The 13178-nt window shown below is 37.9% G+C and overlaps 1 protein-coding gene across 1 annotated transcript; it reads right to left on the bottom strand.

Annotated features, from left to right (window-relative positions):
- Positions 1-2653: 2653 nt before the first annotated feature.
- Positions 2654-12905, bottom strand: prep (prolyl endopeptidase). The gene is made up of 15 exons (XM_079583465.1): positions 12651-12905; positions 11769-11843; positions 11549-11682; positions 10465-10595; positions 10174-10383; positions 8584-8705; positions 8405-8510; positions 8128-8319; positions 7329-7526; positions 7130-7233; positions 6634-6770; positions 6440-6534; positions 5988-6119; positions 5756-5912; positions 2654-4385 (listed from the first exon to the last, which is right to left on the bottom strand). Exons 1-15 carry the CDS (start codon positions 12690-12692, stop codon positions 4091-4093), a joined length of 2130 nt encoding a protein of 709 aa, XP_079439591.1. The 5' UTR covers positions 12693-12905; the 3' UTR covers positions 2654-4090.
- Positions 12906-13178: the final 273 nt, after the last annotated feature.

Genomic DNA, 13178 nt, shown 5'->3' with positions numbered 1-13178 from the left:
TACCAATCTCCACCCCCTGATCCCTAAACCTACCCATCTCCACCCCCTGATCCCTAAACCCACCCCTAAACCTACCCATCTCCACCCCCTGATCCCTAAACCCACCCCTAAACCTACCCATCTCCACCCCCTGATCCCTAAACCCACCCCTAAACCTACCCATCTCCACCCCCTGATCCCTAAACCCACCCCTAAACCTACCCATCTCCACCCCCTGATCCCTAAACCTACCCATCTCCACCCCCTGATCCCTAAACCCACCCCTAAACCTACCCATCTCCACCCCTGATCCCTAAACCCACCCCTAAACCTACCCATCTCCACCCCCTGATCCCTAAACCCACCCATAAACCTACCCATCTCCACCCCCTGATCCCTAAACCCACCCCTAAACCTACCCATCTCCACCCCCTGATCCCTAAACCTACCCATCTCCACCCCCTGATCCCTAAACCTACCCATCTCCACCCCCTGATCCCTAAACCCACCCCTAAACCTACCCATCTCCACCCCTGATCCCTAAACCCACCCCTAAACCTACCCATCTCCACCCCCTGATCCCTAAACCCACCCCTAAACCTACCAATCTCCACCCCCTGATCCCTAAACCTACCCATCTCCACCCCCTGATCCCTAAACCCACCCCTAAACCTACCCATCTCCACCCCTGATCCCTAAACCCACCCCTAAACCTACCCATCTCCACCCCCTGATCCCTAAACCCACCCCTAAACCTACCCATCTCCACCCCCTGATCCCTAAACCCACCCCTAAACCTACCCATCTCCACCCCCTGATCCCTAAACCCACCCATAAACCTACCCATCTCCACCCCTTAGATCTGGATACAACTCCGTCCCCTGGACCTTGTGTACTGCAGTGAAGTGCTACTGAATATTTTAGCCTGTTGTGTTGTCTATAAGCTAGTGCGCTCCAAAACAATTACATACTTCTCATTTAGTAGATAAAAGCATTCAAAACGTACAGTCTCTTACTTCCGTCAATATAGATCAATGATTTTGATGACATAACTAATTTTTTTGGCTCTCTAGAATCTGAAGCGTCCTGCAGCTGAACCTGTCACTTGTTCACACAGTTATATTTTCTATGTGGTGAATGGCACATAGTGCACTATTATAGGGGATAAGGAACGATTCAGACAGTGTAAATATTCTTTCCATTGGGGCAAATGAAGTCTGGATTCATGTTAGTGTTACGCGACCCGCCGTAGTGCGCACAGTCTGCTCCGGTCCTGAGACACGATACACGGAGCGGATCATATGCGGGAATCAGCACAGACCACTAAAACGTATCGGACCCATTTGAATTCTGCACAGAATACTACATTTTAAAGCGATATGGAGGAGATCAGGAGGAAACTGCGGCTTTACCGGGCTCAATGGCTCTGGACAGGCTTTGCTATAAACGAAACGCTATTGGCTATTTTTTAAAGAGGAGGGGCTGCTCGATATGCCCCGCCCTGTATTTCTGTTTCAGTGGAAATTATGTCAACACACTGAATAATGCTGGGCGTTTCAAGGCACTTCAAAGCAAATCTCAATATGTAAACTTAACTATTGTATATCTAATAATAACAACAACAATAAATAGAGTAATTATGATTCTATGTAGTGACCTATACGATGACCCTGACTGAAATTGCACGAGCGACCAACCGTTGCTACAGAGGAACGTTTCTGTTCCAGAGCTTTACTTGGCTTGAGGTGATGCGATATGACTAAAAACTTGCGGTCACATTAAAGAAATTTCAAAAATGTTTCAGTGTCAGTAGTTTAGCAACGGTCACCGTTATTTTGCCAAGACAGACATGTTCCTGGATCAACATATTTTGTTGATCTTGGAACAAAATTGCTGTTTGAAAATGTAGTCCTAACCCTAAACCTAACTTATTGCTAAAATCAGGGGCTGTTTACATGACAGTTTTCAACTAAAAACGAGTTTTGGCGGCCTGAAAACGCAAACTTTTGAAACCGGGTTTCAAAGTGCTAGTTTTAAAATAAGTCAAACAAATTTTAGTCAAACAAACTGACATCGCCAACTATTGGCCTGGCATGAAATAGGTCTACAGCGTTTTTTAATCGTTTCGCGGGTCCATGTGGGGATCGGTTTGACAGCGTCGTCGTCTGTAAAAAAAAGGAAAAAAAGAAAAAAAAGTTTAGTTTTTTGTACATCGTTGTCATGTAGCCTAAACGTATACCCTTTCATAGGGAAAGGATAGGTGAATAACACTGAATCTGATGTAGAAGCACCTAACTCTAAATTTGACAAATTGTAAACTTGTCCCTCAAATCTGATTGGTTGATTGGATGTTCCAGGATCAACAAAGATGAAATCATGCACACTGTTTAGGTCACGTATGAATTACATTCACATTCAAAGCAAGCAACTTTCTGTTGGTCAACACGGTGAATCGACAACATCCGCAAGACAGTACAATTAGAAAAAGACTGAACAATGGCATGTTTGGATGGAAGGGTTGCCAGGAGAAGCCTATTCTCTCTAAAAAGAACATGGCCGCACGGCTTAGGTTTGCAAAGTTGTGTCCGAACAAACCACAAGACTTCTGGAACAACGTGCTTTGGACAGACGAGACCAAAGTGGAGATGTTTGGCCATAATGCACAGCGCCAAGTCAGGCGAAAACTAAACACACATATCAGCACAAACACCTCATACCAACTGTCAAGCACGCGTGTGTGTGTGTGTAATATACAAGCTCATGAAAAGTCATAACAAAATCATTACACATAATTACAACAACCCTAAAATAGCCATATAGTGATATGAGATAATGCTGAACCTTTCGTGTTTTTTTAACGGGATGTGTGAATGTAATCCTGCCAGCAGCCAGCAGAGGAAGACAGCGAGACTGAAGAAATTAAATTCACACTGATACTGTGAGTAAAACTGTCTGATTTGGAGTGTATATATTAGAATTCACATAGACAAGATTAATAATTTCTCTTTAGACTATAAAAAATGCATTTAAAATGCTAATTCTGCCTGGCCCAGTGAAAGAATCGAATAGTGAACAACTGTTACATTCCGATCTTACTGAACACACACACAGTTCATGTTCAAATGTGTTTTATTGTACCATGTTATTTTGTTTGCTTTTCCCTTTAAAGTTAAAACAATCTGCATAAATGTGGAGGTAGAAACGGATTTCTTTCTATAGCTCATTCACACAAATGAACACATTCTCACAAACACTGTAAAGGTGAATCTCATGTTATGAAACATGTTCAGGTTATAATTCAACTCCAATCAAAAATAATAATAGCCTGTGACATTTTCATGACATCCTCCCCAATTCTCAATACTGTATGAACAAACTTATTAAAGTAATGCAAAAAAAACCCAGTACATTACAACGTATTTATATACACATTAATGCTGATTTGAATAATAAAAAAATGTGCATTGGAAACATGTCCAGACAGATATCAGTAATGGAAAATAAATTCATAACACTTGACCCCTAGTTTAAATGTGCTTAACTGCCATTAAAAATAGTGTAACAAAGAATAAAAATCCTAAAAAACAGGCTTAATTTTTTTGATGCGTAATTTACGTTTGTATCTTTTAGTATTGGGGACAAAATGTGATCCGAACATGTTTTCATGAGATTCACTCGCAAAATGATTTCTTGATGGGCATTGAAGTGATCCATAAACTCATCATGCCTTTCCCGTCATCAAATAAATACAGTTTTAGTAAAGTGCTTGAGAGGTTATGACACTTCACCCCGTGACCTCAGTAATTATAATATTTCCTAAGAACAAGAGCCCAGTGTATCCCGTACACAGCCGTGACATAGTAAATTGATATGAAAGCAGTCGTGAATGTAGTTCAGGTTATAGCATTCAATCGTTTAAAAATTATTTTAGCGTTTCTACTAGAAAGTAACACATGGAGTAATGAAACCATGGAGGAGTGGGAAAGACAGAGACCAAGAAAAGTGAATATTTCAGTGAACGGGAGAGCAAACAGGCGAGAATGAAATCCAACTGTGAGAAGAAGAAACCTGCAGGACTAGGAATAGAGGAGGTTTAGAGCCGCGTAACGTTTCATTCGAGCCAGCTGAGGTTCAGGCAGCGAGCGATGAAGGCGTACGTGTCCGCCACCTCCTGAATCACTTTACTGGTGGGTTTTCCTGCACCGTGGCCTGACTTAGTGTCCACGTAGATAAAGAGAGGGTTTGACTGGCCGGGACAGTGACCAATCTCGTTCTGCAGGGTGGCGATGTATTTTAATGAGTGTAGCGGCACCACGCGGTCATCGTGGTCGCCCGTCAACAACAGGACAGCGGGATACTGAACCCCGTCGCCTTCTGGAACACGGATATTGTGAAGAGGAGAATACCTGCAGGGTCAGAACGTTTACAGCTCTTTAACTTCATAACAGAGAATGTTTTTGCAGTCATGTCAGTGACGCACAATACAATGCATGCACAATAAAATAAAAAGCTAAACAAAATCTAATAAAAAATTATAATTTTCACGATATTGAAAATAAGAAACATTTTAATGCAACATATTCAGTTGGTGTGCTGACATTACACAAATTACATAAAAACAAATTGTGGTTTATAATCGAACTGGATGAGCAAATCAATGGTAATATTTTAGTCATTTTATTTATATTATATTACAGCATATATTACTATTTTTAATTTATAATTTTAGCATTTTACTTTTTAGCAATTTTATGTGCTTGTATTATTAGTTTTTTAAAATATATATATTTCTATTTAGTAGAGATGCTCGATTCTGGATAAATTGAGAATCACGATTTTCCCACAACTCTGTATAGACAACTAAACAAAATAACAAATAAAAAACAAAACAAATAAAAAATATTTCATTCATTTGATTTTTTTTTTAAATGGGGTTGAATGAATGATTGAATGACTCACTCATAAAGACTTAAATTGTTTCATTACTGGAGGAATCAGCGTTGAATATATTGAATGAATGATTTAATGAAAAATACATTTTTAACAGTCACTTGTCGCCACCTACTGGTGTAATTGATACAATAATTAGTTGCTTTTAAAAGGTGATTTACTCTATTTTGATCGCTTCCGTAGACACTGGGTGCTTATATAACTATAAACTTCTTTTCCTAGTACTTCTGTGATAATTAATTACTGTAACACAGAAATTATGATACTTTGTGGATGAAAAGATGCTATTTTATACCTGTAAGTTTTAATAGACAGCAAAATCGTTGTAATTTAAGAATAAAACTGATATACGCTACTATTTTAGCTTTGTTTTTTTTTGTCATTTTAGTACTTTTTATTATTATTTCAGTTAATTACCAAGGAAACATTAATAATTTTCCTTTTTTCATCTATTTATATTTTATTTGAGCTATTTTAATTATGATTTTTATTTTTTATTTAGTTAACAACACCAACGCGGTATATTATTATAAAATAACCAAATAATTTATAAAAGTATATTAATATATAAAGGTAAATTAGATTTAATAATATCTTATTAAATCTAATTTACCTTTATATATTAATATTAATAAATACCTTACATATTTTAATCATACTGCTGTTGCCACCATACTATAAAATCAATTATCCATTTGACATTGTGCATTACAAAGACTTTACCACAGTTAATGGGGTAAAATCACAGAAACACAAAGTCTAGAGTGCCGTGCTGCTTTAATTGACATGTGAATGTCTCAGATGATCTGTGTGAAAGTAAACTCACTTGATTAACCAATCAAACTGCTCTTTGAGTTCAGAGCAGCCGAAATCGGAGGTCCAAGCGTGCCCGATGGTGAACTTATGAAACTTTAACATGTCCATGACGCCGACCTGAGCCACAGCACAGCCGAACAGATCGGGCCTCTGATTCACACACGCCGCTGCAGGAGACAGGAGTCAGTACCAGGAGAATACAAACGTGTGTGTGTGTGTGTGTGTGTGCGTGTGTGTCGTACCCACGAGCAGCCCCCCGTTAGAGCCTCCGTTGATGGTAATTTTGCTGGAGGAAGAGTAACCCTCCTTTATTAGATACTCGGCTGCACACTGAAAGTCAGTGAAACAGTTCTGCTTATTGGCCAACATCCCAGCTGCACAGGAACAGAGAAAGGTAAAAGTAAGAGACACTTTTAATGTTATAGTATGCACACTAGCGTTCAATAGTTTGGGGTCGATTATTCTCTTCTGCTCACAAGGCTGCATTTATTTGATCAAAACTACAGTAAAACAGTAACAAAAACTACAGTAAAAAAATCGTACTCAATTCAAAAATCTAACTTTTCAATGGTAGCGTGCTATTTTTTTTTTGTAAGCAGGATATATAATGCATAGAATGCAAATTTCTCATTTTCTATTTAAGAACATGTGTACAGATCAATTCCTGATTAAGTCCAGAATTACAGTCACATGCCTTTATGCCACGTCTCTCCATATTCTCCACCTCCTCTGATGTTGGCCACAGCTAAAACTCCTCCCAGATGCCGGACAAATATCAGCCGGGAAACGCTGGAAAACAAACGGGAACGGGACAGGTGTTTACAGGAACAGGAGGGAGATGCATGTGTGGAGTGTGTGATTGGCTGTGTGTTTTGGTTTGGATTGTACCTGTAGCTCGGTGTGATGGAAATATTGAAACCTCCGTATCCGTATAAGAAGGCGGGATGGGAACCATCCAGCTCGATTCCTTTCTTATGGACAATAAACATTGGGATTTGGGTGCCGTCTTTACTGGGATAAAACACCTGTAAGAAACACAGACATAAAGTGAAGATGAGAGAGAGAGAGAGAGAGAGAGAGAGAGAGAGAGAGATTGATAGACAGACAGATTGATAGATAGACAGACACAGACAGACACAGAGACAGACAGACAGATTGATAGACAGACAGACACACACAGACAGAGACAGACAGAGAGAGACAGACAGACATATGGTCAGACAGATAGACACCGAGACAGACAGATTGATAGACAGACAGACAGACAGATGGTCAGACAGACAGACAGACAGGCAGACAGACAGAGAGAGACAGACAGAGAGGCAGACAGACAGAGAGAGAGAGAGACAGACAGACAGACAGGTGAGCCAGTGTGTTGCTGTACCTGAGTGGTCTGGTAGTCAGCAGGACTGATGCCCTTCACTGTGACCTCTCTGAAGACGTGTGGCTTCAGCGGCTCTTTAGTCAGATCACAGTGATAGATGATCGCTGCAGGAAAGCACAGCACATGTCACTCCAGACACACCGGTTACAACATAACCTGACTGTTATTAATGAGTGGAAGCTTCTGAATCTTGACGGACCTGGAGACAAAAACGAGGTGAAGCTGTAAAATATCTCGGAGTCTTTCTTCCTCCCAGTGAAGCCCACGATCGAGCCGACGTCCAGCGGAAACGTGCGGATCTCCTCACCCGAGGACAGACGGAACATCTTCAGCACGTTCTTCACGTCATGGAGGAAACACACAAACAGGAAACTGGAGTACGTGCAGGTAGCAAACACTGAGAGAGAGAGATGAAGAGAAATTATGCTTTAATTATCATCATCATCATAAACCACTGACAAAGTAAAATTATAAAATTAAAATAAATATAATATACATATATAATAGATTTGTATACATATTTTATACATATATTAAATAATAATAAATAATACTATATATTATAATTATATATTAGTTAATAAATAAACTGAATATTAAAATATACTGTATGTTGTTTCTACATTAATTTGGAGATATAAAAATATATTAAAAACTTTAATGTTAAGTGCAATTAATCTTGATTATTACAGACAAAATGAGCGAATTATTAGTTAATTTTTTTTAATCGACTGACAACACTAATTATTTATATAATAAATAAGTATATATAATACGTATATATTACGACGGGACATTTTTATCCATTTCTTTGATTGGACTGTTAAAAGTGGGAGACAGTTAATACAATTGAATGAATAGATTATGAAGATCATGACTTTTTTTGTTATAATACATGCAGATAAATTAGGCACAGTAAGTCCTGTGGCATTTATTAAGAAAGTAAATACAGTGAATCTTGATTTCACGTTATCCCTAAAAACCGCATCTCAGCTCACCGATGACATCTTTGTCATGTTGGGGAATGAGCTCTTTCCATTGGCTGGCGGACGGTTGGGCGAAGTCGATGTTGATGAGTCGATATTGAGGAGCGTCCAGGTTGGTTTTAAACGTGAAAACGGTTCCTTCATTTGTGACGTATTCATACTCCGCATCAAAGTTATCGATCAGCTTCACCCATGGCAACAAACCTACCATCAATAAGAGAGAAATGACACACTGGCAGCAGAAAACAAGTTTTTTTGTCTGAATAATAATGTTTCTGTGCGTCTGTACCAGTGATTCCCTGCGGGACGTCGTTCAGGTCACAGTACCACAGTCTATTGACGGGGTCACAGCCCTCTCTGATGGACAACAGCACGTAACGGCCGTCATCAGACACCTGAAAACACACACATACATTATATACCTCAAACATGATCAGAAATTAAGTACCGTCTGTGTGTGTGTGTTACCTCAGCACCGCCCATCCATTTCGGCTGATCGGGAAATTCGGCACACAGGACGTCCTGAGACTGAGGGGTTCCCAACACGTGATAGTACAACTTCTGGTGCAGGTTAGAGGACGTCTCAGTGCCTGAGAGACAGACAGAGAGAGTTTGATGAAAATCTCTTACCAGTGTTTTTATTGTTCACTAAAACTTAACAACTAAAACATTTTTTGGGTAATTTAAATAAATCTGAAATAAAAATTAGGGCAGTCAAGCGATACATTTTTTAAATATCCAATTAATTACATGATGTGGTGATTAATTAATCAAATTAATCGCACATAAATTTTGGCTGAGAAATTACCCCCCAAAAGATCATTTAAAGTCATTATTGTGTAAAATGAGAAAAGCATCACAAAACATTGCAAAAAGTAGCTTTAGAAAGAAATATTATATTTGATTCTACATAGAATTTATTACACAAACTTTTATTCTTCAACTGCCATGATGGTGAGTAAATTATGAAAATTCTCCTTTTTGGGTGAACTATACCTTTATAAGGTGTTTTTTTATTAATATGGAAATGTGATTTTAAAAAAAAATTCTCTAAATAAGAAACTAAAGCGCAAATTCGTTCAGAAACTGCTGTGTTGCTCGGAGAAGCACAGTCGGCTTTATAGATAACAAAAACAGACAATATTGAGTCTAAAATATATCAGAATATTAACTTCTTATTGATTGAACTGTTGTATAAAATCAGTATCACATTTGCACTCGTGTTATTCGGGACAAAAACAGCACTTGTGTGATATTGCACTCATTACTCGTGTGATATTGCTTAACTATATCATATGATATAAATATGAGACTAAAACTCATACAGAGGCATTTTTGCCCCAATATCTTGAATTTTAGGGTCATTCTAACTGCATTCTATAATCTCCGTCACACAGCGAGTTATATCCCTGTTTCATGAACGTCACCATCAACGTTATTTTTTTCCATAACTAATTCATTAAATGAACGCGTTACATCGACAGCCCTAATTAAAATAAATGTAATGTTAAATGGAAATATTAAACAAATAAAAAATGAATAAAACAAATTAAAATGAAAATGAAAAAATAAATGCTAATGCAAAATATTAATAAATACTAATAGTATTGTATAATATAGTAGGGCTGTTAAACGATTAATCGCATACAAAATAAAAGTTTGTGTTTACATAATGAATGTGTGTGTACTGTGTATAATTATTTTGTATATATAAATACACACACGTTCATGTATATATTTAAGAAAAATTTGTTATTTATATATAAAATATTTATAATTTCTATATAATATAAATTATATATAAATCTATATACAGTATATACATGCAAATATTTCTTAAATATATACAAGCATGTGTGTGTATTTAAATATATAAAATAATTATACACAGTACACACACATTTATTATGTAAACACAAACTTTTATTTTGGATGCGATTAATCGTGATTAATCGTTTAACAGCCCTATAATATAGTATATGATAATACTTAAATAACATGTATCTCACACCTGCATGTGTGAGTTTGTGTATCGTGTGTGTGTGTGTGTGTGTTTACCGTCACTCTTGCCCTCCTGCTCGGGGTAAGAGTTGTAGAAGAGCCCCTTTCCATCGTGAGTCCAGGACATGCAGGTGAATTTGACCCTCTCCAGCTGATCCTCCAGAAGTACGGCGCCGTCCACACGCAAGAACCGGATCTCGACCCAGTCCGAGCCGCTGGCGCTGGTACCGTACGCCAGGTACTCGCCATCCTCAGAGAACGCATAACCTGCCAATGAGCAGCAGGCTTTAGCTGACATCCACACACACCTCACATCCTTCACGAAACTAACACGGATTCATCCAGCACCTCGTAAAGCAACCGTCCCGTCCTCGGAGAAGGTGTTTGGGTCCAGGAACACGCTGGGTTCTGCCTCAAGGTTCTCCTGCATGTACATAACACTCTGGTTCTGCAGACCCGTGTTGTAAAAGTGAAAATACCTACAGGAGATGGGGAAATGTTTCGTTTACATTTACATTTATTCATTTAGCAGACGCTTTTATCCAAAGCGACTTACAAATGAGAAACAATAGAAGCAATTAAACTAGCAGTAGGACAACAGTATGTAAGTGCTATGACCCTTAACAGTACAAGCCAATGCAATATTATGTTTTTTTTTTTTTTTTTAAGTTAGAATAGAGAAGAAAGTGTTAGTATTACTGGATCAAGTGCTGCCGAAAAAGATACGTCTTCAGCAGTTTCTTAAAAATGGCTATAGACTCAGCAGCTCTGGCTGAGTTAGGCAGATCATTCCACCAGCAGGGAACAGTCATGGTGACGGTCCGAGAGAGTTTCTTAGTGCTTCCAAAAACACACAGATATACACTACTGTCCAAAGGTTTGGGGTCGGCAAGATTTGTGAATGTTTTTTAAATATGTCTCTTATGCTCACCAAGGCTGCATTTATTTGATAAAAAAAAAGGAGTAATATTGTGAAGTATTATTAAAAATCTAAATACCTTTTCTATTTGAATATATTGTCAAAATGTAATTTATTCCTGTGATCAAAGCTGAATTTTCAGCATCATTACTCCAGTCTTCAGTGTCACATGATCCTTCAGAAATCATTCTAATATTCCTATTTCATTTAAATGCTGTTCTATGTCATTCATTATTCATTAAATAATAATAATATTGTTGTTTTTACTGTATTTTAAAGAAACTTCTTTCAAGAGCATAAAAAGTTCTTAATTATTCCAAACTTTTAACCGGTAGTCTGCATGCTTGAAAATACAAAATAAGAGCTCATCAGAGTTTAAGGAACATCTGACACTCAAAACAATGTGTATTTTAAGGTTTATTCTGTTGGAATGCACTGATTTCCATGTTATGCGCATTATTACTGTAAAGCCTCTTTCCGCTCGTTGTTCTCAGTGTCTGTTCTCCGCCTCACCTGTTCCCGCGTTTGAAGGGACAGCTGTATTTGGGGTAGTCATAGAGTTCAGTCATGCGATCCTTGAAGACGTCTCTGACCTCACACTGCTCCAGGAACGGCAGGGTCAGCTGATTCTGAGCGTTCACGAAGGCCTGGCAGATACAGAAAGAGTCACGTCTCAGATACACTGGGTCAGGGGTTCATGAGGAGAGTGGAGAGGTGTTGTGTGTGAGATCACCTGTGTTTTTTCACTGTCGGGATCCTCCAGCCAGCTGTACGGGTCAGGCACTTTACAGCCATGATAGTCGTCCACCTGATAACACACACACACACACACACACACACACACACACATCACATGCATCACATGAGCAGTGAGGTCACTATGGCAACACGATCACATCACTACAGGTGGAAACCTGGCAAAATTAATATAATACTTAATATAATATAATTATATTAATATAATTATGAATTTATAACAGTATATATGTACATACAGACACATTTTATAAGGAAAAATAATGTCAAAATGACACAAGGCAATTTCTCAAGTGAACAACCAGGACCTCCATTCATTCTTTCTTTCTTTCGGTTTTATCAGTTTCTCATAAGTTCATTTACTCATTCATCCCACTATTTTCATTAATTCGCTCAGTCTTTCATGGGTAAATTTTTAATCCCAGCCATTCTTTAATCTTGTATTTATTTATTCTAATATAAATTCATGAATTTATTCACCCATTCATTCTAATTCCTTTATGCGTTTATGTATTTTATCCATTCTTTATATATAAATACATATATATTACTATGATACCTTACTATACTATAACTATATCTTACTATATTACTACTATATATATGACCAATACTATCTATCTCATCTTTCCTTCATCCATCTATTATTCATTAAAGCAATTATTAACATCAAACTTTATATTTCATTAATTTATATTCTCTCGTGCATTGATTTATTCTCTCAGTCAATCGTTCATTTATTTGTCAATTATTTATTTCTCGATCCATTCATTCCTTATTTTATCCATTTGTTCTCATTCATCCTTCCATCTATTCATTCATGTAAGTTACTCTTTCTCTCTATTATTCAGTCACTCACCACTGATTCGTCTCTATATGAGTTTGGATACTGGAAAGCCATTATTCAGTGATCTTCAAAGCTGATGAACAGATGAAATAATGATATGATGAAATTAAATTAGACGAGTGTTGGGGAGTTCAGTGTGTTCGAGAGCCGCAGCACAATGTCCGGAATCAACAGGAAAAGAATTCTAGAAAAGACAAACGCGCCGAGGGGAAAGAGCGCTGAACTCACCACAGCGCCCTCTGCTGGTAGAGTCAGAAACACGCCGGGCACACAATAACGCATGAATGATGAACATTAACAAATATACGAATTAATATTATTTATGAGCCATGTTTATTATATGCAACATATCTGTTGCGTCTGTTGTTTTGGCAATATGTTTTCTTCTTCTATGTACTGTATGGTTTGGCACGGCGCTCGCTGCATAACGTTAAACAAAACTCGGGTGCGCGCGCGAAATTCGATGATTTTGAGTGAATACGACATTAATAACGTTCTGTTTATCACATGAATCATTAAAAATTATTCGAAAGACTTGAA

Source organism: Phoxinus phoxinus (genome assembly GCF_949152265.1).
Source record: "Phoxinus phoxinus genome assembly, chromosome: 16".
Taxonomy (NCBI): Eukaryota; Metazoa; Chordata; class Actinopteri; order Cypriniformes; family Leuciscidae; genus Phoxinus; species Phoxinus phoxinus.
The sequence above is the reverse complement of the archived record's forward strand: the minus strand, read 5'-3'. Positions and strand labels throughout refer to the sequence as shown.